The following is a 24,822-nucleotide window of genomic DNA, read 5'->3' as shown; positions in this document are numbered from 1 at the left end:
GAGAATGAAACTTCAAAAACGAGCACCAAAACTGGACACAAAAGAATTGTTTGCCTCACCGTTATTAAAAGCAAACCTATAATATGTTCTCTATTAAGCAAGTATACATTCTTAAAAAATCTTATTATTTTTCAGGATCTTAAGGGTACGTTGGCAAAAGAGCTTGATTTCATTAATGAAGGAAGAAACGGTGAACAATGTGCAAAGGATTTAAGCCACTTGTCTTATGTTTATGTTCCTAAAATTCATTGGGACCTAACAACTGTTGTAAGTATTCTTTTTATTGTTTTTTAAAAAAAAACGATTTTTGGAAGTACTAGCAATAAGATCATCTAATAAAATAGAGAACGCAGCTGACATCCAGCGAAGGGCGAACCAAAATAGCCGAAATCAAGATTTTATTTTATTTTTTGGTGAAACTTAACTAATGACAGATATATTCCATTGAACAATGTTTTGGAAATATTAATTTTCACTTTGACTCAACTGAACAGTAATTACAAGAAGTAATTACAAGAAACGTTTTCTTAGAATGTCCAAAAAGAGGTTTAAAACCCTTGAAAAGGAAGGTAAATTGAATTAAAAAGCTCAACGTTAAAATTGCCATCGTTGACTACTCTTCTGTGGAGCCTTACAATCCCCCACGTTAAGCAAGAAGGAAAACTACATTTTGAGTGGTCACCACTACTGTGTCTCCTTTTTTCCAGAGGTGATCGCATCGAAGCAGGGGCTGTGAATTATTGGTAGAAGGCTCATTTGGAGAGAATTGGAAATATTTTTTGACCTTTATTATAAAAAAAGGTTGCATCATGATATAGTGCTGTTGTCTGCCATTTTATGCCGCAAAATATCCACCTTTAACTGAAGATAAGTTCAAAATCTAGAGAATACAGATTCTGAGATAGCTAATGGATTTGTCATGGTCTAAAAGTTCAATTTATTAATATAATACGCATAACAAATAATACACTGGGTCACCACGGAGAGACAGAGCTTGTGATTGTGGTGACCCCATCAATATTTACAACATAAATAATATTAGTTGAAGATCCAATACCCAAGTCCGCGGCCCACCACACAAAGCAGAATGACAAAATAATTATCACAATAACAAAACAATCAAACAAACGTGCACGGAGAATGACATCATGAGCAATCAGAGACGATGAATAAAAAAAAAAAAAAAAAAAAAAAAAAAAAAAAAAAATAAAAATCCATAGAGAAAAAAAAGATTAATGGTGAAAAGTTTCTAGGAAAAAATTTAAAAGTTCATGTCTTATTATATTAAGCAATTTAGTATCATCATAAACAGTATGAAATTTTCTCCCATGCGCTTGTTACCATGTTCCTTGGTGAAAATCTCGATCGCTCCGTTATAAATCGAGAAGAAATACGCTGGTCTTTATGCCGAGTCTCATAATGATGAAATTCGCCCTTTCTCCCAAGCATATCAATGGACTTAAAATAAACTGGGAGCATTGGACGGTCATACTTAATTTTAAAAAGCACTGAAGAAAGATTACATAGACAAGAAATAGAAATAGTTTTACACTTACCCTTATTTAAAATTTGAAGAAAATTGTACTTTAGCGTTGATAACCCGACTCTGTTTGATTAAACAAGACATTATCCAGACTAAGCCTGTAATCAAGGAGGATCTACTAGAGGCTCTACTAAACTAAAGGGCCAGGAAAAAGAACCGGTAGCAAAGAAAGATCGATGAGATCTGGATTTAGTGATAGATCTGATAGATCTGAGATGGTTCTGGATTTAGTGGACACATGATTATGATATAAAGACAAAATGATTAGCAATTATTGGGGAAACATGAAAATATGAGATTCGAACCTCGCTAGCTTTTTGTGTTAAAAGAAATAAAGATGTTGACCCGTAAAAACGAGTTATCAAGCAGTTTGAAAAATTGAGCTTCCAAGGCTGTAACAGCTAACTTCATATTACTAGACTTTCTCTGTATGGGTCTAGTCTTTCCTGTGGACGATTTCTTATGCACTTTAGTAATGAGAATCTGCAGAGTCACTTCAGTGGAGGAATATCATAAAAGACACACATTTTGGCAAACAGGAAAACTGGTAAACCAAAAAGCTGCTGAATCTAACCTAACCTGCCTTAGAATGAGAAATTGAGTATGTATCCCCAAGCTATATTTTAGGGTACTGCAGAAAATATGTGTTAAACTCTGGTAGACTTTCCTTATAGAAATGCCAATAAGGATATACGGTGACCTTTTTCGAGGTAAGGGAGGGGGGGGCTAAATAAAAAAAATTGTAGGTATGAGCAAAGATGAAGGAAATCGCGTCTTTTTTTGCAATGAGATTATTTGATACTTCTTATCTAGCTTACATAATTAACTATTCAGTAATTAATTCAGAAATTATGTGCAATGATGCGATCACGTACCCTGTATCTCAGTGAAAAAAATAAGCTTTTGCTGCAGGGCTGGCATACAGAACTGTTTGGCCTATGATGTTCGTTCTATAAATCGTTTCGTTTTTTACGAACACTTCGCTATAATAAATACAAAAATACAATTTTTTTTCCAAATTAGTGAGTTTATTATAAGGAATTAGAAAACCTAAACTTATTTTGCGTCGAATGGAAACATTAAACAGTGAAAAAGTTAAAACATTAACATAGGTATTTGGAAGTGATTCTGATATACCGATAAATAGCAATCAGCTCAATATAATTAACTAAAAATTTTCTTCATATATTGTTTAGTGCAGAAAAGGATTGCCGCACCAAATATTTGTTTATGTTTCGTGGAACGAACGTTAAATGACGGATCGAATTGTCTACTTACCTTTCAGATAGCGAATTAAATTTTGATTTGAAATATTTGCTGATATTTTAGAACCTTGAAAAATAGTTGAGTTTGATCAATGAAACTAACAGGAATGGCCCCACAGCAAACTTCCAAGAATTATATTTTCCCTTTTACACATTTTGACTTTTTTTGTCTTTGATTTTGTGACGAATAATGACGCGCTGTTCAAAAGGCATGTTTTTTTGAATGAAACATAAATGACAATTTAGCCTTTTGGGTGTCCTGTGGTGGCGCAGTGGATTTGACCTTAGCTTGGTAATACGGGACCCAGAGATCGAATCACGCTGCAGGAATGCACTGCAGGGCCGATGCAGGGACCATAGTAGTCAAGAAGCGTCGTTAATTCTTAAATAAATAAAATAGCCTTTTGGGTTTTAGGGGATAGTAACCCCACTTTTATTTGTGCTAATGTCGGTTAGTTCAAGCTTTTGAGATTTTCAGGAATTGATATTTGTTTTCAGGAATGGATATTTGATGCAGCGTTTGCTTTGTTTCATTCCTTTCTTAACATATAGAAGTAAGTACATCTGAAAAGCCACTGTTAAAATAAGGGATATGTACTTTACGTACAGGGGCTGAATGGTTAAAAAGAAAAATTCGCTGTTTTTATAGACTAGTTTTGCTGTAAGCGGCAGTTTTTTGCAAGCTTCCTGATTCTATTCACTAAGTGAATGTGAATGTGAGCGAATCTTATACTGCATAAAAACCGCAATGTAATTAAAGTTGGATACACCAGTAACTGTATTTTGTATCTGTGCCTTCTCAGAGTCAATGGTAATAATGTGCTCTTCGGGATTCTGATCTAAATAACAAATTTGCTCATGCTTCTTGTGGAAGTTTTAGGGAGGTAGGACGTAAAACCTAAATTGAGTACCCTATTCTACCAAAAACTAACGCTGGCCTTTTGTGAAACACCACCTAAGTTTGACAGACGTCTTTTTAACACTTTTTTTTGTATAGTAAATGAAACAACTACAAACGAGCAAGAAATTAGGAAGAAAATAAAGTTTTTCTGATGGAAGTAAATAGTGAAATTGAAACTTAAACTGAACGAAAATTATTGCTTTGGTGTTTTTGCAGCATATATCTGCTAAACTGGCTTAAATAAATAGAATCATGATATTTCTCTTTATTTCTTGAATACTGAAAAACTAGCGCTTTATTGAAAACGCAAAATACACGCAATAATCAAACAGGAAAAGAACAGAAACATCTTTCAGTAGCCTATAGAAAATAAAAGAATAATTCATATAGCTCTCGAAGATCTTCACCGGTCATGATGTCAACAAGTTCGAGTACACTATTTAAATTCTCTAAGACAAACACAAGCAAGTTCAGTTTTCAGTAAAGCGCTAGTTTTTCAAAATTCTGTAAGCTATATATATATGAAATATCATGTCAGTTTATAAGAGCTGGTTCTGTAGATATAAGCTATACAAACTGTGAAGTCATAATTTGGTCCGTTTTAGGTTTCAACTTCGTTTCACTTCCATCAACAAAACTTGTTCTGTTTTAACTAATCAAGAGAAAGAGGTTGCCGATCGCACCTGCATAAGTGAATGAAAAGTCAAGCTTTTTGAAATACTAGGGCTATCCAGAAAGTATATTACGTTTTGGAATTGAAAATAAACAAGGTATAAAAGAAAATCATTATATCCAGTTGAACGTCACATAAATAAATAAATAAATAAATATATTCGCAAATTTGATGGCAGGCCGTTAAGCCTCTACAAAACAAAAGTCTTAATTTGCATTTCTTCTAAATTTGCATAAGGAGAAAATGTCACTTGAATAATATTCATCAACTTCCTTCTTGAATGTCCGTAGGTTTGTGGAGCAGATTACTCTTTCTGGTAAGTTGTTCCAATGCTGAACAACTCGGTTGCCGAAAGTCCATCGGCCCATGTCCTTGTAAAAACGTTCCATACTCACTTTGTACTGATGTCCTCGGAGATGATTTTTATTGAACTGCACGATTCTCTGGGCTGGTACGTTATCATAGGCTCCATTGCAGAGCTTGTACATTTCAATAAGATCACCACGATGGAATCTATAGGCGAGGGTTGGGATTTCAAGCTTTCTAAGCCGCTCTTCGTAGGGAAGGAAACGTAACCTGGGAGAGAATTTAGTTATCCTCCTCTGAACATTTTCGAGACCATCTATGTCCTTGTTGTAGTATGGTCTTGTAGAACAATGTCCATACTCAAGAATCGGGCGGACAAGGGACTTATAGAGCGTAGCAAGCATTTTGTCGTCCTCGCACGAGAAGTTTCTTCTGATCATACCAGCAACTTTGGAAGCCTTCTTGACGACAGCTTCATAGTGGCTACTGAAGTTCAGTTCAGAATCCACTAAGATGCCTAGGTCTCTTTCTTCTCTACTAAGAGTGAGTGCAGCGGAACCAAGAAAGTATGAGGACGAAAAGTTTTGTGGACCCAGAGTGAGGATATGACTTTTCTGGGTATTGATTTCCATGATCCACTTCTTCATCCAGTCATCGATTCGTTGGAGATCCGCCTGCAGGTCACATGTAAATACAACTTTTCAACATAGTCGCCACTCAAATTTAGGCCCTTACCTTAGCGATGAATGAGCGTGGAAATCCCTTCCTCGTCTTCAGCCGGTTTTTTGGGGAATTTGTACCTCCACTCCATTGAGTGCAATTTTGTCTTATTGTTCACATGGTTAAACCACGTTCTATCACCATTAGGATGCGACCGAGTAGTGAGCCACCATGTTTGACGAGCTGAGTTGACGAGCAGCAGGATGAATTCAGCAGTCACTACTGGGTTTTCCACTTGGCTCTTAAATTAAAGTTTTCTGTTTTCTTTAAAAATTAAAAAAGTTTTTTTAATTAAAACTTAAAAAATTTTTAATTTAAAACTTAAAAAATTAAAAAATTAAAAAAGTTAAAAAAATTTAAAGTTTTCTTTAAAAATTAAAGTTTTCTGTTTTCAAAAAATAACAGTTCAAAATAGAGATGAAACCTTTTAATCGACAGTGAAACCATTAAAATTTTAACTGAATTTGAGATTTGCTTTATTTGACCTCAGTATTTGATCTCATTCGATTCAGTTATATGATCTCATGTCACCTAAATTTAATAAACCGGAACAGAAAAGGTCAAGGAGATTTGGTTCCGCTGTTGCATTGAAAAAAATTGAGAGCATAAACTATATGTTATTAGTTTATTGGATATAAATTTTGTTGTTTTTATTGATGTCTTTTAGTTTTACTGCTGATAATGTATATATGTCGGAAATATTCAGTTAAAATTTTATATTTGTTTCACTGTCGACTAAAAGGTTTCATCCCTATTTTGAACTGTTATATTTTCGTCATGGAAAGGCAGTGTGGTCTTCGAAATTATCTATTTCGGTTTTCACTTTGTTTTTCTATGTGATTTGTGTTTATTTTTTTACTCACTTTTCATTATATGGTTTTTAAGCTTTTCTCTACGCTTTTTGGTGGTTTTCCTGTTGATATAGAATTCTGGGATATGAAGCCAAAATATGCTGATTTTTATTATTATTGATGCAAAAAAGTTTGTTGTTGCTGTTGTTTTCACTCTTGGTAAAAAAAAATTGACCTTTTTTTTCAATGTTTTCATTTCGTTTTCAGTGTTAATAACAAGGCAGTGTTGTGTAAGAAATTGTTGTAACTTGACAGGGTGTTATGTTTTCAACCATAAAAGAGGATTTTTGGTTGAGAAATTCGTTATTGAAGCTGTAGACTTGTGGTGAATTATTGTTTGACATTTCCTGATTTTCGTGATTTGAATTTCATGAAAAGAAAAATAATGAAGGAAAACAACGTAATATTTATTTCAAATCTTTGAAAATTATACACTTTATAGGTACTTGGTATTCTTAGGGGTAACTGTCCCTTGCTTCAATTGGGGTTGCAAGCTTGCAATATATTGATATGTTGGAGGAGTGTGCGCAGCTATGCTGGCCTCAGGTGGCTTGGTTCCATAATTAAGTCGTAAGGAGTAGTAATGATAGGAAATATACGGAAGTAAAGATTTGGTATCGATTTATTAAGTTTTTGCAATAAAACCTAAATTTATTTGTCTGAAGTTGTATTTACATGTGTTTGATGGGCAATTTTTAGAGCTGGTATCTGACACCAGTGATTTCAAATATGCGCTTGGATTTCAAAGCTTAAATGCAAGTATTTAAAAAATCCTATTTTGGTAGTAGAAAGAAGAACAAAAGTAAAGCACAAATCACTTTTAAAAGTGTTTTATTTTATTTCTCTTGTTCTTCACTATTATCATAGAACAACTGTGTATTATGTTCAGACTTTCGAGGCTACTGTATTTACTACTTCCGCTCTTAAAATTTAACTAAATCTTAACATTGTAAGTGTATCTAAGCTGTTCAAAAGCATAGTTATAATTTTTTGCTAATGGTATTTAGTGTTTTCTTTTTCAGGTCGACTACAGGAGGTATAAAACTAGATTAAACACTAATGTTTTTGTCCAGATTTTTAAAATGTTCTTAAAAATTGTTTAACAAGTTTCTTCAAATACAAACAGCAGACCAAATTGAACATTCTTAGAGAACCAAATGTCAATATAAATCGAACAGAACTTCATAAAAAAAACAACACTTTTTACGCGAAAAAGGTTTTCAAAGAAAAGTAAAGAACTCCATTAAACCAAAATTGAGCAAAAATAGAATTGAATAATCTAGCAAGCGTAACTACTACAAATAAACATCGATAAATAAATGAAAATTAATAAATAAACGAAACATCGATTAAAAAATCCTGTTTTGGTAGTAGAAAGAAGAACAAAAGTAAAGCATAAATCACTTTTAAAAGTGTTTTATTTTATTTCGCTTGTTCTTCACTATCATCATACTGATGTAATACTTAAAAGTGACGACGGTTGATAATGAGTGTATTTTTTTAATTTGTTTTTACTTTATTATTTTATTACAAACGATCATTGTCATAATAATCTTACCGCTTGTCTGTTTACGACTTGTCATATTGACAAGTTACCATCGTTCCGTGATTGTATTAGTCTATTCCTCATCTTCTTACTTTGTTGTCACTGCCTCTCTCGACTATTAGTATAAATATAATTCTTTTCATTTCAACAAAAAGAAAATATTTAATTTACTTTGCTATATGAAAAGCAAAGTGATGGGTTTGCTATATGAAAAGCAAAGTGATGGGTTTGTGGGAGTAAACTTCGCTTGAAGATTAGATGAATAGTAGCTTCATTGGTATCTAACCCATACAGTTGAAAAAACTCCTTAGACAACACGCCTTCATAAGTTAAGATGAGGTTACAATGTGTATGTAAAGCTGTACTTAACGCCTGGCTTCAGGGGTCCAAACCTGCCTGTTGCAAGAAAATAAGTAATGGCCAGTGCCTTTTAGGTTTATTCCCAGCAGTGATATATTAGCAGTCAAGAGATTATAGGAAAATACCTTGCTTAAGTTGTAACTCTTAAAAAAAGTTCAGTTCAGTATCATATCAATTAAAGCCACACAAAAAGGGCTTGGACCTCTACCAAAACAATGTCATGTCATGCCAAAAAAATGTAATCATGTTTTGTCTTACATGTCATGGTGTACCATGCCATACCATATCATACTAAAAGCATTTGGTTAAAATTAACATCGGTTTTTTTCTTTCTTAGCGAGTTCTTACTGCCGAGTTCATAGATGGGGTGAAGATTAGTGAAACAGATGAACTGAAGAAACTGGGATTAGACTTGAAGGATGTTGACAAGAAGTTAGTTGAATGCTTTGCTGAACAGATATTTCACACGGGTTTCGTCCATGCAGATCCTCATCCTGGGAACAGTAAGGATAGCATTCCATAGTATTTTTCGCAGTCGTCGTCAGCAAATCTTCTATGTGGTAATTTGAAACAAAAAATAGCTGGGGGTTTCTTCATGGGGTATTATGAAGCTCTTTTCAATGATCAAACTCAAATTTAATCTTTTTTTTAACATAAAGATGATTGTTCCAAATAATGTTTCTGACTTTTGTACTGCATTGATTATCCACATTATTTTTAATATAAACCCTCTTGTTGTGAGTGTAACCATGTGGTTACACTAGATTATTTTTTTCTCTCTTTCTTAAGGCAGAAGTTACGAAAATTCTGGGCGTTAACACCGTTAGCTTTGAGGATGGTCAATGTGGTTGGAAATGAGATAGTTTCATTTGATGAAAATGAAGCTAAGATATTTCCTTTTTCATTTATATTAATTTTAACAGTTTAAAGTTTATTTGGTTTTCCTGAAATCTCACGATTTTAGTGTTTAAACGCAAGGTGATAATTTTGCTACCATTCGATAGTTGAAACTCAGCTTTTTCAATCTACGCTACTCTTATTTTTTGGAAATTCAGACTTAAAAAATTGACTTAGGGAAAAAGTCAAAGCGACTTCATATTTCGGGCCCGGTGAACATATAGATATGAAACAAATGAATCCAATGATATTGTGTCCTTTCGATGCCAGTTAGTCCTCTAAGACTTGTCTCTAAATCATATGTTCCTCGGAAATATAAGCCTTAAAAAAGGTCAAGAATAGGGCACTAGACTTTACAGTCTCTACCGGCGATGCTGATCCCTTTCATTGCCTTTCAGCCAAGAAGTGCGATGGGGGTTAAAGGCAAGACATCCTGTATTTTCGCAAACCCTTTTGCTTACCTTCCTGAGATTTCTTGAGGTACCCATTTAGAACTAGCTCGACTCCGGCTGAGCTTACAGTCATGCTACTAACCCCCATTCCAAAGCAAACAGCCAGCGAACGACTCGAACCCTTGTCCTCAAAGACGAAGGATTTCATGTCTGGCTTGCTAGCTACTCACAGAAGCCTTAACTGTAGAATAAATATTTTCTAGAAGTGTTTTGAGTCTAATGCTGCTTTCACACAATTTTGACATTTATAGTTGCTTTGATTTTTTTTCCTTTTTTCTTTTTTTTGCTCTTAGTTTGTTCTTGCCTTTGAAAAGATCTTCTTTTACGTCTTATTATAATAAAAACAAAATAGTCAATGAATAGATCTCTTAAACTTTTTAGTCTGAATGTCAATGGTTGTCGCAACAAAGAAAAAGATATAAATGATCCCCTTCAAATTTATGACGTACTATTCATCCAGGAGCATATGCCTTCTGGAATGAATATAAACTTCCTGAAAAAATCCCGGTCTCACGATGGCTTTGTAGAGCCGGCGAGATCTACGACAAGGCGCCCGTCTGGAGGCCTGGCAATATATGCTAGGAAGGAACTTTTGGCTTTGCCGACTATTAGAAGCAGTAGTCTTTTCTGTAGTAGAAGGGTTCCTTTGTGACTGGCTTAAAATTAAAATTATACCACGCATTGACATCCGACAGTTTGGTAATTTAAGAAAAACCTCCACCACCCATTACCTTGTACACTTGATTCACACGATCCTAAGTGAACTAGAGAAACCAAATGTTTGGCTAAACCTGGTTTTAGTCGATTTCCAAAAAGCGTTTGACTTAGTTGACCACACTATCCTAATTCGTTTACTACATGATAACTTTGAAATTGACCCACTTTTAGTAAATATTGTTATATTGTTCCTTTCAGACAGATCACAAGTTGTAAAATACAAAAACACCTTCTCTAACCCCCTCCCTAGGTACTCTGGAATACTTCAAGGAACCTTATTGGGACCACTATTATTTCTTGTCATGATTAACGAAATTGGCAAGGAATTCCCCCAAAGATGGAAATATGTGGATGACTTGTCGATCCTAGAAGTATGTCATAGGAAAATCAAAAGTGACCCCGTTGAAATCCTAACCCAATTTTCGGATGAATCTAAGAATCTAAATATGACAGTAAATCCCACTAAATCACAGATAATGACAATCAACTTCTTGAAATCTACTCCTGCTTTTTGCGACCCGATCCCAAGCGAAATGCTAGTGAAACATGTTAAGCTTCTTGGTGTCACAATTTCTAATGATCTTAAGTGGGACACACATGTTTCCAACATTGTTAAACAAGCAAATGTTTCACTATCCATTTTAAGCTGCTAAACAAATTTAATTGTCCTAAGATACATTCCCTCCGTGTTTACTTATCCTTTATCAGGCCATTATTGGAATTTGCATGTCCGGTCTGGCATCCGCAACTTTCAAATGAACTTAGTGACAAAATCGAGTCGGTCCAAAAGCGTTCGCTCAGGATCATTTACAAAGAATGCAAAATTCCATACTCCTTCCTCCTTAAAGCTGCACGCATTACCACCTTAAAAGAAAGCCTGCTTTTCGCTAAATCAGTCATTTCCAATCCCCTTACTGAGGACTTACTCCCTGATTTTCACAATCCCATTAGACTCCGACTCCCCCGGTCAGCCTCCTTAGCAAACTTAGCACTTTTTTTTAAAGAAGTTTTAAAAAGTGTTTTTATTATTCAGTTTTAATCCTCACAATTTGATGTAGGTTCATTTATATATATATATATATATATATATATATATATATATATATATATATATATATATATATATATATATATATATATATATATATATATATATATATATATATATATATATATATATATATATATATATATATATATAAAAATAAGTTGTCTGTGTGTGGATCTGTGGATCTGTGGATCAGGTGACGTCATGTTTCGGCTGACGTCATGAAATTAGTTGCCATCATTTTTGTTATGACGATGCTTAGTATATTGTAAAACACATTAATTTGGTTAATAATATACCATTTAAAACACCAAAATGAACATGCTGGAGTAGTCACTCGGTGAGAGAGGGTGTCAGAACGGAGAATGAAGGTCCCAGGTTCAAATCCTGGTTAGGCTAAAAAAGGTAAAAAACTAAAAACTAAAAAAAAAACTGAAAAAACTAAAAAAAGGCAAAAACTACAAAAAAAACTAAAAACTAATAAAAAAATAAAAAAGCCGAAAAACTAAAAAAACTAAAGAAACTAAAAAAAGGAAAAAACTTAAAAAACTAAAAACTAAAAAAAAACTAAAAAAAAGGAAAAATGAAAAATAGAAGAGAAAAAGAATACTAATAAAATTAAAAATAAAAATAAAAAAAATAAAAAAGATAAAAAGCTAAAAAAAGGTAAAAACCAATAAAAAACTAAAAAGAAAAAAAGGTAAAAAACTAAAAAAAATTCATCTAAAAAACTAATAAAAACTAAAAAACGTAAAAACTAAAAGAACTAAAAAAGTAAAAAAAAACTAAAAAAAGGAAAAAACTGAAAAATAAGCGGGATATAAAACAGGGGGATATAAATGACGACCGGGACACCGGGACATAAGGAATATAAATGAATCAGAAAATACAACTCATGTTTCCAAATGACGTCGTTTGGAGCCCAAATTGAAAATCCAGATCAATTTATGTCTACTTTCAAAGTAAAAGGGCAAATTTATCATAGAGCAGGGTCTCTTCTACCATTCTCAGGCGAGAATCATAAATTTTTACAATTGTACTTCATCAGTGATAGAAATTCTGAATTGAATGCACGTTGCGAAATTTCTCCCAACATTGAAAGGACAATCGTTTCCCAATTACAACATCTTTTCCACGAAAATAATAATTTAGTGCGTCTGTTCAAAACAGCCATCGATTTGATGCCTACTTATACGCATAAAATTGTTATTTCCGCTGCGAAAACGCCTCCTGGCCAACATGTGCGTAGATACAATGCTCCAACTATCGACGAAGTGGCCATCGTTATGGTCGGTGATCAGGTTTTACCTCGAGATATTATTCTCAGGGTTTCCACCACACGTGCTACAACTAAAAATAGGCCTACCAATAATACTTTTAAGAAATATAAACCCACCAAAGCTTTGCTATGGCACTCGACCTGCCGTAAAAAAAAACAATGGAAAACCTAATAGAGGCCACAATCTTGACAGGGCCTTTTGAGGGTGAGGCTGTTCTTATTCCTCGCATTCCCAAGATTCCAACGGATCTACCTTTTCAATTTAAAAGATTGCAATTCCCAATTCGATTAGCATTTGCAATCACCATTAACAAAGCTCAAGGTCAATCATTAGAAAAATGTGGTATAGATCTTAATACTGATTGTTTTTCCCATTGACAATTGTACGTTGCATGTTCGAGGGTCGGTAAACCTGACAATCTATTTATATGCAGCGACAATTGGACAGCGAAGAATGTTGTATATTCGCAAGTTTTACGCAGTTAATTTGTATTTTATCTATCTATCTATCTATCTATCTATATAAAAACGAGTTGTATGTATGCATGTTTGTTTGTTTGTAAAAAGAGCGTTTGCATATGATGTCATTATTAGTACATACGGCTTTGTATATGCAGAGACAATGGGAAAGCCAAGAATGTTGTATATTCGCAATTTTTACGTAGTTTAACTCCTGCAGACGAAATGAATGCTTGCCTAAAAAATTCTAATTTATAGGCACACGTAAAAATATTAAAATTAACTACAAATATGCGTGTCCGATTGCAAAACGATGACTCTGGTCAAACAGTAGACTCAATTTCAGGACGTATACAACTACCTGCTGATTTCTGTAATTTAGTGACGTCCAAAAATGAATTGATTGAAAAAGTATTTCCGAATATTCTAAAAAATTATAAAAATAATAAATGGCTAAGTGAAAGAGCGATTCTCGCACCCAAAAATATAGACGTCCACGAAATCAACAATATTGTTTTGAACAAGATTCGAGACCAGGCAGTCCTTTACAAGTCAGTCGACACAGTTTTGGAACCAAATGAAGCGGTTAATTATCCATCTGAATTTTTAAATTCCATAGATCCTTCAGGGTTTCCACCACACGTGCTACAACTAAAAATAGACGTACCAATAATACTTTTAAGAAATATCAACCCACCAAAGCTTTGCAATGGCACGCGACTTGCCGTAAAAAAAACAATGGAAAACCTAATAGAGGCCACAATCTTGACAGGGCCTTATGAGGGTGAGGCTGTTCTTATTCCTCGCATTCCCATGATTCCAACGGATCTGCTTTTTCAATTTAAAAGATTGCAATTCCCAATTCGATTAGTATTTGCAATCACCATTAACAAAGCTCAAGGTCAATCATTAGAAAAATGTGGTATAGATCTTAATCCTGATTGTTTTTCCCATGGACAATTGTACGTTGCATGTTCGAGGGTCGGTAAACCTGACAATGTATTTATATGCAGCGACAATTGGACAGCGAAGAATGTTGTTTATTCGCAAGTTTTACGCAGTTAATTTGTATTGTATCTATCATTATAAAAACGAGTTATGTGGATGCATGTTTGTTTGTTTGTAAAAAGAGCGTTTGTATATGACGTCATTATTAGTACATACGGCTTTGCATATGCACAGACAATGGGAAAGCCAAGAATGTTGTTTATTCGCAATTTTTGCGTAGTTTGAAACACATATATAAATCTATCTATATTCACAGGTGGGACACAGGGACACAACTACAATGGCGCATAACTAATATGGCGCGTAACGACTTACGCGCGCGGGGGGGCTTGGGGGGGCGCAAAGCGCCCCACCAACTATGTGTTGGGGTGGCGCGAAGCGGCACCCCAACAGCTAGTATATATATATATATATATATATATATATATATATATATATATATATATATATATATATATATATATATATATATATATATATATATATATATATATATATATATATATATATATATATATATATATATATATATATATATATATATATATATATATATATATATATATATATATATATATATCTATATATATAAAAATAAGTTGTCTGTCTGTCTGTGGATGGATGGATCAGGTGACGTCACCTGAAAAAACTGGATCAGGTGACGTCAAAACTGAAAAAACTAAAAAAAGGCAAAAACTACAAAAAAAACTAAAAACTAATAAAAAAAATAAAAAAGCTAAAAAACTAAAAAAACTAAAAAAAGGCAAAAACTACAAAAAAACTAAAAACTAATAAAAAAGCTAAGAAACTAAAAAAAACTAAAAAAAGGCAAAAACTACAAAAAAAACTAAAAACTAATAAAAAAGCTAAGAAACTAAAAAAAGGCAAAAACTACAAAAAAAACTAAAAACTAATAAAAAAAATAAAAAAGCTAAAAAACTAAAAAAACTAAAAAAACTAAAAAAAGGTAAAAAACTAAAAAAACTAAAAACTAAAAAAACTAAAAAAAAAGGAAAAAACTGAAAAATAAGCTAAAATAAAGGTAAAAACCAATAAAAAACTAAAAAAAAAACTGAAAAAACTAAAAAAAGGCAAAAACTACAAAAAAAAACTAAAAACTAATAAAAAAAGTAAAAAAGCTAAAAAACTAAAAAAACTAAAAAAACTAAAAAAAGGTAAAAAACTAAAAAAAATAAAAAATTAAAAAAAACTAAAAAAAAGGAAAAAACTGAAAAATAAGCTAAAATAAAGGTAAAAACCAATAAAAAACTAAAAAGAAAAAAAGGAAAAAACTAAAAAAAAATTTCATCTAAAAAACTAAAAAAAACTAAAAAAGGTAAAAACTAAAAGAACTAAAAAAGAAAAAAATAAATGACGAAACTCAAAGAGAAAGCGACCAGGACAAAAGGAATGTTCGATTAGCAATCAACAAAGCACCGGGACACAGGGAGTATAAATGACGACCAGGACATAAGTAAAAAAAAAAAACTATCTATATATATAAAAATAAGTTGTCTGTGGATCTGTGGATCGTGGATCAGGTGACGTCACCTGAAAAAACTGGATCAGGTGACGTCAAAACTGAAAAAACTAAAAAAAGGCAAAAACTACAAAAAAAACTAAAAACTAATAAAAAAAATAAAAAAGCTAAAAAACTAAAAAACTAAAAAAAGGCAAAAACTACAAAAAAAACTAAAAACTAATAAAAAAAATAAAAAAGCTAAAAAACTAAAAAAACTAAAAAAACTAAAAAAAGGTAAAAAACTAAAAAAACTAAAAACTAAAAAAAACTAAAAAAAAGGAAAAAACTGAAAAATAAGCTAAAATAAAGGTAAAAACCAATAAAAAACTAAAAAAAAACTGAAAAAACTAAAAAAAGGCAAAAACTACAAAAAAACTAAAAACTAATAAAAAAAGTAAAAAAGCTAAAAAACTAAAAAAACTAAAAAAACTAAAAAAACTAAAAAAAGGTAAAAAACTAAAAAAAATAAAAAATAAAAAAAAACTAAAAAAAAAGGAAAAAACTGAAAAATAAGCTAACATAAAGGTAAAAACCAATAAAAAACTAAAAAGAAAAAAAGGAAAAAACTAAAAAAAATTTTCATCTAAAAAACTAAAAAAAACTAAAAAAGGTAAAAACTAAAAGAACTAAAAAAGAAAAAAATAAATGACGACACTAAACTAAAAACTAATAAAAAAACTAAAAAATCTAAAAATCTAAATAAGCTAAAAAAGAAAAAAAAAGGAAAAAAATAAAGGAGAAAAACAAAACTAAAAAACGAATGTATATACAGACCGGGACACCGGGATACAAATGACGACCGGGACACAGGGGGCGCGTAACGACTTACGCGCGCGGGGGGGCTTGGGGGGGGCGAAGCGCCCCCACCAACTAGGTGTTGGGGTGGCGCGAAGCGCCACCCCAACAGCTAGTATATATATATATATATAGTTTCTCCCTTATTCTTGTATTGTGCTGAAGACGGCCCTTGGACATAGGGCCGAAACATCTACAGAAATAATTTCCACTGTCTTGAAAAGATTTTCCCTATTATCTCTACTTTGTATTTGTTTGTTATGAAAAGGCAGTGTGGTCTTCGTCGCTATTTTAGCCTCCTTAGCAATTCCAACTTACTCTCCGATCCATGCTGTTACAGAAAGGTTTCGTAAAAGTTTTATACCCTTTATTCTAGAACACCTTAATAATAATTCGTGATTATGTGCTTGCCAAATTCCCCTTTTTCTCTATTGCCGTTTTTATTCTTTTTTGATTTACTGCAATGTTTTTGTTATTTAATTGTTAAGTTTACTGATTTGCCCTTTATATTTGATGATTTTGCTTTTTTAATTCCTTTTAATTTTAAGTGTTTTACTTAATGTACTGTTTTGAATTTTTTTTTTCTTAGCTTTTACTGACATATAAAGCGAATTCGGCTCTATAGAGCTTGTGATAGTCTTTTGAAAATAAATATTATCTTATCTCTTATTTTACTGTCCCTCTGACAAAGTTCTCAAGAGCAGTAGATGCCCTAAGACAACATTTGGAGTCTCTAGAGCTTCTAAGTGGCTAATTGTCGGAAACCTCAACTGTGACCCATACATGAGCCATATTCTCTCTGTTATTTTTATGCATTGCCTCCCCACCACCTTTAAGATTTGGCAGAAGTGGCTGGACTTTACATACATCCACACTAGTGGTCGTACCTCCAATATGACCACGTGCTCACATGCACAACCATTCCATGTCTTCCAGCTACAGTTTGCACTGACAATGCGATTAGCGACCATTTCGGACTTTCGTTTCAGATGCAGTCGTCATAGAGGACTAATAACGCTTGTTCCAGAAAGTGGGTCCACAAATGAAAATGGGAGAAATGCAATATTCCCCTGTATGTTTCACTGTTGGTTCGGTCCTAAGCCGCATCAGAGTTCCGTTTCATCGACTGTGCTCTGGCCAACCGATGTGGTACGAATCCACTGAACTCCAGTCGATAAAACGACATGCAAAAAATTGGCCGAAAATTTGGAATTGCTTGTGGTAGACCGTTACGCGGGACTGTATTCGAGCTGAAACGGAGCACAAAACGCAAATAAAAAGCTGAAATGAAGAGGTACCGAATTGTCGGGCAATATTTCACTGGAAATAAGAAATCGTGGCTAAGCTAAATCAGACCAGACGATCGTCCATATAGTACTTCTCTGACACTGCAGGATTAGCCCTCTTACTATATTTCGGTGTATGGAGGTGAGAATTTCATTATATCCAATCTGTATGAAGCGGAAGTGTCTAGCTGGCTTGCACGTTTCGCAGGGCAGCATTGCGTTGTTCCCATTTCCCTTTAGAAAATTAAGCTAGCTGTCAGAAAAGTACATTCCAAAGCAAAGAATACACTGGACAGCGACGATCTTACAACAAAACACCTTAAGCACTTAGCTGAATGCTTCTGTTCCCATCTTCAGCTTATTTTCCAGATAGGCATCACCAGGGATTTTGTTCCCAACAGTTCCCTGAAAGGGGTCATCTCATCTATTGCCAAAAAAGAATAGATCCAAAAGAATGCAAATCGTGTAGACCCTTAACCGTCTCGTGTATCTTGAGCAAGGTGTTTGAATATATGATCTTCTCCGAGCTTGATACTGGACAGTTTGGGGATAATCAGCTTGGATTCCAAAAAAGGTCTCGTGTGCCCGATTTTGTTCCCAACAGCTCCTTGAAAGGGGTCATCTCATCTATCCCTTCTGGCTAACGTACTTATGGACTCGGAAAGAAATAAGTCGCCTCTGTATATGTGCATCATTGATATATTGAAAGAGTTCGATGGCGTCAGTCACAGGCAAGCAATGAATGCTCTTCGGCCTGAGTGAAACAAAAGGAAACTATGAGGGTTGAAAACTTGAGCATCACAACGAGTGAAACAAGGTGACTTTTCACTTATTTAAATTTTGTACCAAGCCCATTGATAGCTTAGACATGACTCGTTTTTTTACAGTCTCAAGATTTAAATTGTTATAGCATCAAGTCAGAATTTAGGTCATTTTGGCCTTGTCGGCTCGCGTGCTATTCTCTAACATAATTCTCTGAACAATTTGAAACGTGGGAGAATAAATTTTCTTTTAGAATTTAAGCGCGAAATTCAAAAATTCAATTGATAAAAATAATTTTTGCTATTTCTTTATTTTAGAAATTAGTGTGGACAGATTTTAGTGTTTTAATCCTTTGCATCATATTTTTATATTTGGTTGGAATTTTTAATGCTGTACTGAGGCTTGTTTTATAAGGAACTTTTCTCTGTTCAAGTTATACGCTTCTTCTGAGTGTTAATGACAATGGGGACGGTGTAAAAAGACGCTTAAGTTAACTTTAAACACTTTTGTTTTTGTCTTCTGATCATTTCCTCCTGTCGAGCCTGTTTGGCAACACATGGGTGGCTGGTATAATGTCCCATGAATTCTGCCATCTACAATTTCAACGTCTAAGTCTTGTTAGTTGTCTCATAAGGGATACATATCATTTTTTTTTGTCCGTTACCAGATTAACTCGTAGGTGCTTTTGAAACTCACTTGGTATCTCTCAAGAGAATCCGAAATCAGACTAGGAAGGTAGGCTGCAGTGCCTTTAAGAACTATATAAGCATTTCTTCTTCCCACGGCACCAAATATATTAAAAGTGTACTTGATTGTAATTTTACCGGTGGCATACGTTCTGCGTTCAAGCGGCTTAAAGTTTACTTCATAAAGAGCTTAACTTTATGTTTCGTTCGGTTGAACCGAGTCTTGTACTTAAATAATTAAGATTTCTAAAATATAAAAAAAAATTAATCAGAAATCAACTTTTCCCGTATCTTCATCTTTTCTAGCCTATTGCAAAAAATTACAAATTGATTTACATAAGTTGAGTTCAAAGTCATGCCCATATCCAAGACTATATAAATATCTTTATGTCTATCACCAGCGTTGTTTCTTGTCGAAATAAAAAAAAATTCTTTAATCGTTTTTAAAATACAAGAACTTATGTAGAGATTTGACGTTGGAAAAAATTCTAATCATGTAAAATGGTAATCATTGATGCTCTCTATGTTGCTGGACAAAACTTTGTTTCCTTCTTTTTTTTACAGAGTTTGTTCTAAATAGAAAGAATATTTTTCTCTTGATAATTTTTGTTAACATTAAGTTGTTAAACTTTCAACGACATCAAAACAAATCAGTTCCCCCCTCTGGACCCATCGTCTGTCTCTTCATACCTGAAGACTGAAGAATTTTCCAAAATAAAATTTTCTTTTGGTTGTTCGAAAACTATCAAGTCATTAGGACAGGGTCACGTTTTCATGTGTGTTACCATCTTGAAGCGTGAAAATAGGTAAGGAAAACTAATCAATTAAATTTGAAACACTTTGTCTGTAGAATTTCAGGCATTAACAATTTATGAATTCCAAAAGACTGCTAATATTGAGAGGGAAGTTACACACTCTTAAACTGTTTTGATTCCGTATGTTAATAGCTGATTTTTTGCTCATTTTTTACTTTCAATTCTTTATTTTAATTTAGCGACCTCTACTAACAAAATTACGTAACTGCATATGGATTTTTTTTTCGTCAACAGTTGAATTCTCACTTTTCCGAGTTTTCAAGACATATATTGCATTGTATGTTTTATTCAACTAAACCAGATTTTACTACCACTTTCGTTTGTAGATTAAGGTATCTAGATTAAGGGGACGTTTTGTTTTCATTAGTTTTTTAACGTTTTAAGTCTCTGTAAATGTTGAAGATATCTATCAGTATTCTAATTTTATCTCTTCTTTTTTGGTTTGTGAAAAGCATAGTGGGGTTTAAGAATCCTTTCTTTCCTTGAAGTATAAATACAGGTAGTTATATCTCCTATTTTCAAATCCTAAATTTGTATTCTTTTCAGTTCTCGTTCGGAAGGCGGCTAACAAAAAGGCTGAACTAGTTTTACTAGATCATGGATTGTATGAAGAATTGCCAAGCCAGGTTAGGAAAATGTTGTGCAGTTTATGGAAGTCTATTGTACTGAATGACCATAAAGGAATGAGAAAGTATTCCGCACAACTAGGAGTTCCAGGTAAGGTTCCAGCTCTCTTCTTCCCATTTTTCCATCAGCTCTTTTTTGTTCTTTCTTTTCTCTTTCCCTCGTTATATGTCCTATCTCTCTCCTACTTCACTCTTTTGAATTAGTGTTGTCGCTTTTCATTTTGAACAGTTTGGTCCGGAAATAGGTTTCATTAAGAAATTAGTTTGCAGTTTTTTCTTAGTATTAGTATAATTGTCGTGTGATTGCTTTTGAGAAAAATATATTTTGCTATAGCATCAACTTAACTATTTCAGTTAATTAGTAACTAATTACTAATAACCCAACTAATAACTTGAGATAAGAGTAGTCAATGACGATTTTTGCTCTTTCAAATCAGGTTTTCCAGCTTCTTTCAATTGATTAATAATTTTTTTGGAAGTCTGATAGTTCATGTTCAGGTACTACTTTGTTTGTTCTAATTGTAGTTTTTCTGATTCAAAGAAAAAAAAAGCAAAGAACAACTTCAAGTATTAAAGTAGGAGATATTATAAACAACATGTATAACAATAGAAAATTTTTGTATGAGACAGTTGAATACAGCTTTAAATGGATATTTTCGCCCTATGTCCAAGGGCCGTCCTCTTCACAATACAAGCAAAAATATAAAAAGGAAACTTACATTAAAATGCGAACTTTAAAACTAAAAAGGTTTAAAAAAAAACTTTTAAAACAACCCTAGCATCAATAGTTCAACGAAATCAAACCAGGACTGATAGATAAAGTGAGGTGAGGTGATAAAATTCATTTAAACAAAACAAAAATAATAAAATACACGCTTTCAAAAGCTTTTTTCAAAAGCTTTTTTTTGCTTTTTGGTACAAAGCATCAAAGGCTTTTTTGTAAGAGGCTCATTATTATTGTCTATTGGTTTAGTAATATATTTTCCTAGATCATTTTTAATTAAATTTTTGTATAAAGAATTTAATGAGGATTCCTCTAAGTCCATATCTAAAGAAATTTTATGATTTAATTTGAGTCTAATTTCAATTGATTCTCGAACGACCTGTTTTATGCCCAAATCATTACTAATGAGTGAAGATTTTTCAAAAAGTATCGTGTGGCTAAGGTTATCAAAAATATGGTTACCTAAAGTAGAATCAAAGGAGTTATTAGAACTATTAGAAATAAAGTCTTGTTTCTTTATGGTGTTGTAAGTGTTATGCTTAATCTTTGATAGGTCCTTCCGACATAGTAATTGCCACAGTGGTGTAGTCACATAGCATTTGATAAACCCCTCTTTGGCGAGGAAATGGGGTTTTATCTTTACAAGAGTTTAAAAAAATTGTGATTTTCAAACTATTAGTGGAAACTACGTACTGATTATTTTTTTGTGCCAACATTTTAAAATTTTATTGTGATTTATGGGATGTATGGAAAATATTTTGTATTTGAGGGCTTATCAGGAGCCTCACATTGTAAAAGGCCTTTGGTTGTGCAGCAGTGTATTTTTATTCTCTATAAATGTCGACAATATCTGTCAACATTCGAATTGTGTATCTTCTTTTTTTTATTTGTCGAAAATATAGTAGGATTTAAGAATTCTTTTTTTTCTTGAAGTATTTTCCTTGAACTATATTTGCACCCTATAAAGTTCCTGCTAGTAAGGATAAAGGGCACATTTGCCCTTAACTGAAATCTTAATAGGTTACTTCTTGTATAACTTATTGATACTTTACTTTTGCGATAGCTTTAATGAAGGAAAAGCTCAGCCTTTATAAAGTCTTGTATTTTCCTTTGTTGAAATTGACGCAGAAATTATATTACCAATCAACTATGTCTATGGTAATCTATTGAGTACTTAAAACTCGATAGATTACCATAATCTTTGGCGATTGGTAGGTCAAAGAAATATGTGGTTACAATAGGCTACATGCGACAACAAGAAGTAGAGTGAATTTGAAATGAAAGTGAAGAACGAAGAATTATGCGGCTAAAAGATATGCCGCCGCGAGAACAAAGAGATAAGCGATTAGAAGATAAGTGGCTGAGAGACAGAGATTTTAAAAATTTCCCAGGTCTTAATTTTTTCCAGGGCACCAAGAGACGCCAAACGCTAAATGACAATGGTGTTTTTTTTTCGAAACTAGCACCAGCTTCCACTCGTTTAAGTAAATCGTACTCTTTGGTCCTAATGGCTTATTAATTAAATGGACAAGTTTATTTATGTCCTTGTAATGAAGTACCTATGGAATGTTTAATTTTTTGAATAAGTATTTTATTATTTCTTATCAGGTCCTGATGACTTCAGAATAGTAGCCTAAAGCTTAAAAAAAAGAAAAAGTAATAAAATACATTTTTTAACAGCTGTGACTTAATTTCTAGACGACTATCGCTTGTTTTGTATGGCTGTCTCTCAGCGGTTTGTTCCTCATGACAAATCATCTAAAACCGCTGATATATTTGAATTAATGCTTGATAAAGCCGGCCCTAAAGATAGCTTCCGCACCGATTGGAATAAGATGAGCCCAGAAAAAAAGGCAGAACTGAGAGGATTCATGGAGGATATGCACGATAAGGTTCTCAGTGCCTATAAAGCTATCCCACGCCAACTGTTGCTGATTTTCAGGTTAGGCCCTTGGTTTGCATTAATTAATTTATTAATTAATAGTAAATTAAATATTCATTTAATAATTAATTCAAATTTTTAAATTAATTGCATTAATTTTTTAATTGATTAATCACATAATTAACTTATTTTTAGTATTTGGAAGCTTTTATTTAATTCAAAAATAATTTGCCAGCCAAGAGGATTAATTTTTCAACTCTGAAACAGAAGCAAGCCAAATAGTCACTTCCACGAAAATGTTTCCTTTTTATGAGGTAATATGATGTCTGGACGCGGACGCTTCACCCGCTGAACGCTGAGGGAACGCCAACTTTAGACGAGTGCATTGTCGAGCCCAATAAAGCCATACAAGTGAGTAGCAAGTAAGCTGTGCTCACAAAAAAGAACCATATTTTATGCAAAAATAAAAAACACACATACATAAAAACACTAGAAAAAGAGAAAATATTCCAAAACATACCCATAGCTTACAAGTTTGGCGTCAAAACTTGACCAAAAATCGAAATGGAGTTCTACAGTTTTGAAATATATATCCAGCGGATTTTAATTATAAAAACGATTTTTTGTTTATTTATGTTCAGAGAGAATGAACTTTTATTTTAGAATCAAATGTGCTTTAATTTGTTTGTTCCCCTTTTATAGGTTGCTAAATCTATAATAGTGTTTGTGTCTGAAACAGGTCCACTCCCTTTCAGTACCTTTGTGCTAAATCCGAACTCCCTGTCAGATCTTTGTGCTACATTGGTGCTCCCTTTCATGATCTTTGTACTAAATTGGAACTCTTTCAGGACCTTTTGTGCTAAATCAGAGCTTCCTTTCAGTACCTTTGTGCTAAATCAGAACTCCCTGTTAGATCTTTGTGCTACATCGGTGCTCCCTTTCATCATCTTTGTGCTAAACTGGAACTCTTTCAGGACCTTTTGTGCTAAATCAGAGCTTCCTTTCAGTACCTTTGTGCTAAATCGGAATTCCCTGTCAGATCTTTGTGCTACATAGGTACTCCCTTTCATGATCTTTGTGCTAAATTGGAGCTCTCTTTCGGGACCTTTTGTGCTAAATCAGAGCTTCCTTTCAGGAACCTTGTGCTAGATCGGAAAGAAAAATAATTCGCCCGGATTTGGAACCAAAACTTTAACTTTGGATTTAACTTTGAATCGGAATATATTGAGCTTTTAAAGTGAATCTAGATTGGTAATGAAAAGCTCTCCCATGTCAACTTTCTATCGACTTTAGGTTAGGTTGTTGGTTTGAATAATTGATGTTCGTTGAATTCTTCAAACAGGGGCAACTAAGCTATAAAGTGAAAATAAACTGGTCTTTCTTCCTATTTTATTCATCTGTGTTTTTTTTTTGCAAGTGTTGCATTTGCTAATTTCAACGAAGAGAAAATAAACTGAATTCTATTTACATTTATTTCTCAACTCATTCATCCTTTTATTCATTCAATGTCTTTTTTTCGCTCTATTGACGTTTTTAAATTTAATTAAATAAAAAAAAACTTGTTTTTTTTTTAACTGAAAGTAAGGAGCGACATTAAAACTTAAAACGAACAGAAATTACTCCGTATATGAAATGGGTTGTCCCCTCCGCAATCCCTCGCTCTTTACGCTAAAGCTTTTAATTGTTTTAAAAAGTTTGA

At 33.1% G+C, this 24,822-nt stretch overlaps 1 protein-coding gene across 3 annotated transcripts in view; it reads left to right on the top strand.

Annotated features, from left to right (window-relative positions):
- LOC136033928 (uncharacterized aarF domain-containing protein kinase 5-like) overlaps positions 1-24,822 on the top strand; it is an 82,114-nt gene that overhangs the window by 39,924 nt on the left and 17,368 nt on the right. For 2 of the 3 annotated variants that reach the window (XM_065714942.1, XM_065714944.1), the window contains exons 7-10: positions 136-267; positions 8,503-8,668; positions 20,438-20,608; positions 22,940-23,183. In XM_065714942.1, coding sequence (XP_065571014.1) covers positions 136-267; positions 8,503-8,668; positions 20,438-20,608; positions 22,940-23,183 — 713 coding nt within the window. The remainder of the gene's footprint in view (positions 1-135; positions 268-8,502; positions 8,669-20,437; positions 20,609-22,939; positions 23,184-24,822) is intronic. The other variant, XM_065714943.1, reaches the window with a different exon arrangement.

The sequence above is a fragment of the Artemia franciscana genome, chromosome 12, assembly GCF_032884065.1.
Source record: "Artemia franciscana chromosome 12, ASM3288406v1, whole genome shotgun sequence".
NCBI classification, from domain to species: domain Eukaryota; kingdom Metazoa; phylum Arthropoda; class Branchiopoda; order Anostraca; family Artemiidae; genus Artemia; species Artemia franciscana.
Note: the sequence above shows the minus strand (reverse complement) of the source record. Positions and strands in the feature narration are given on the sequence as shown.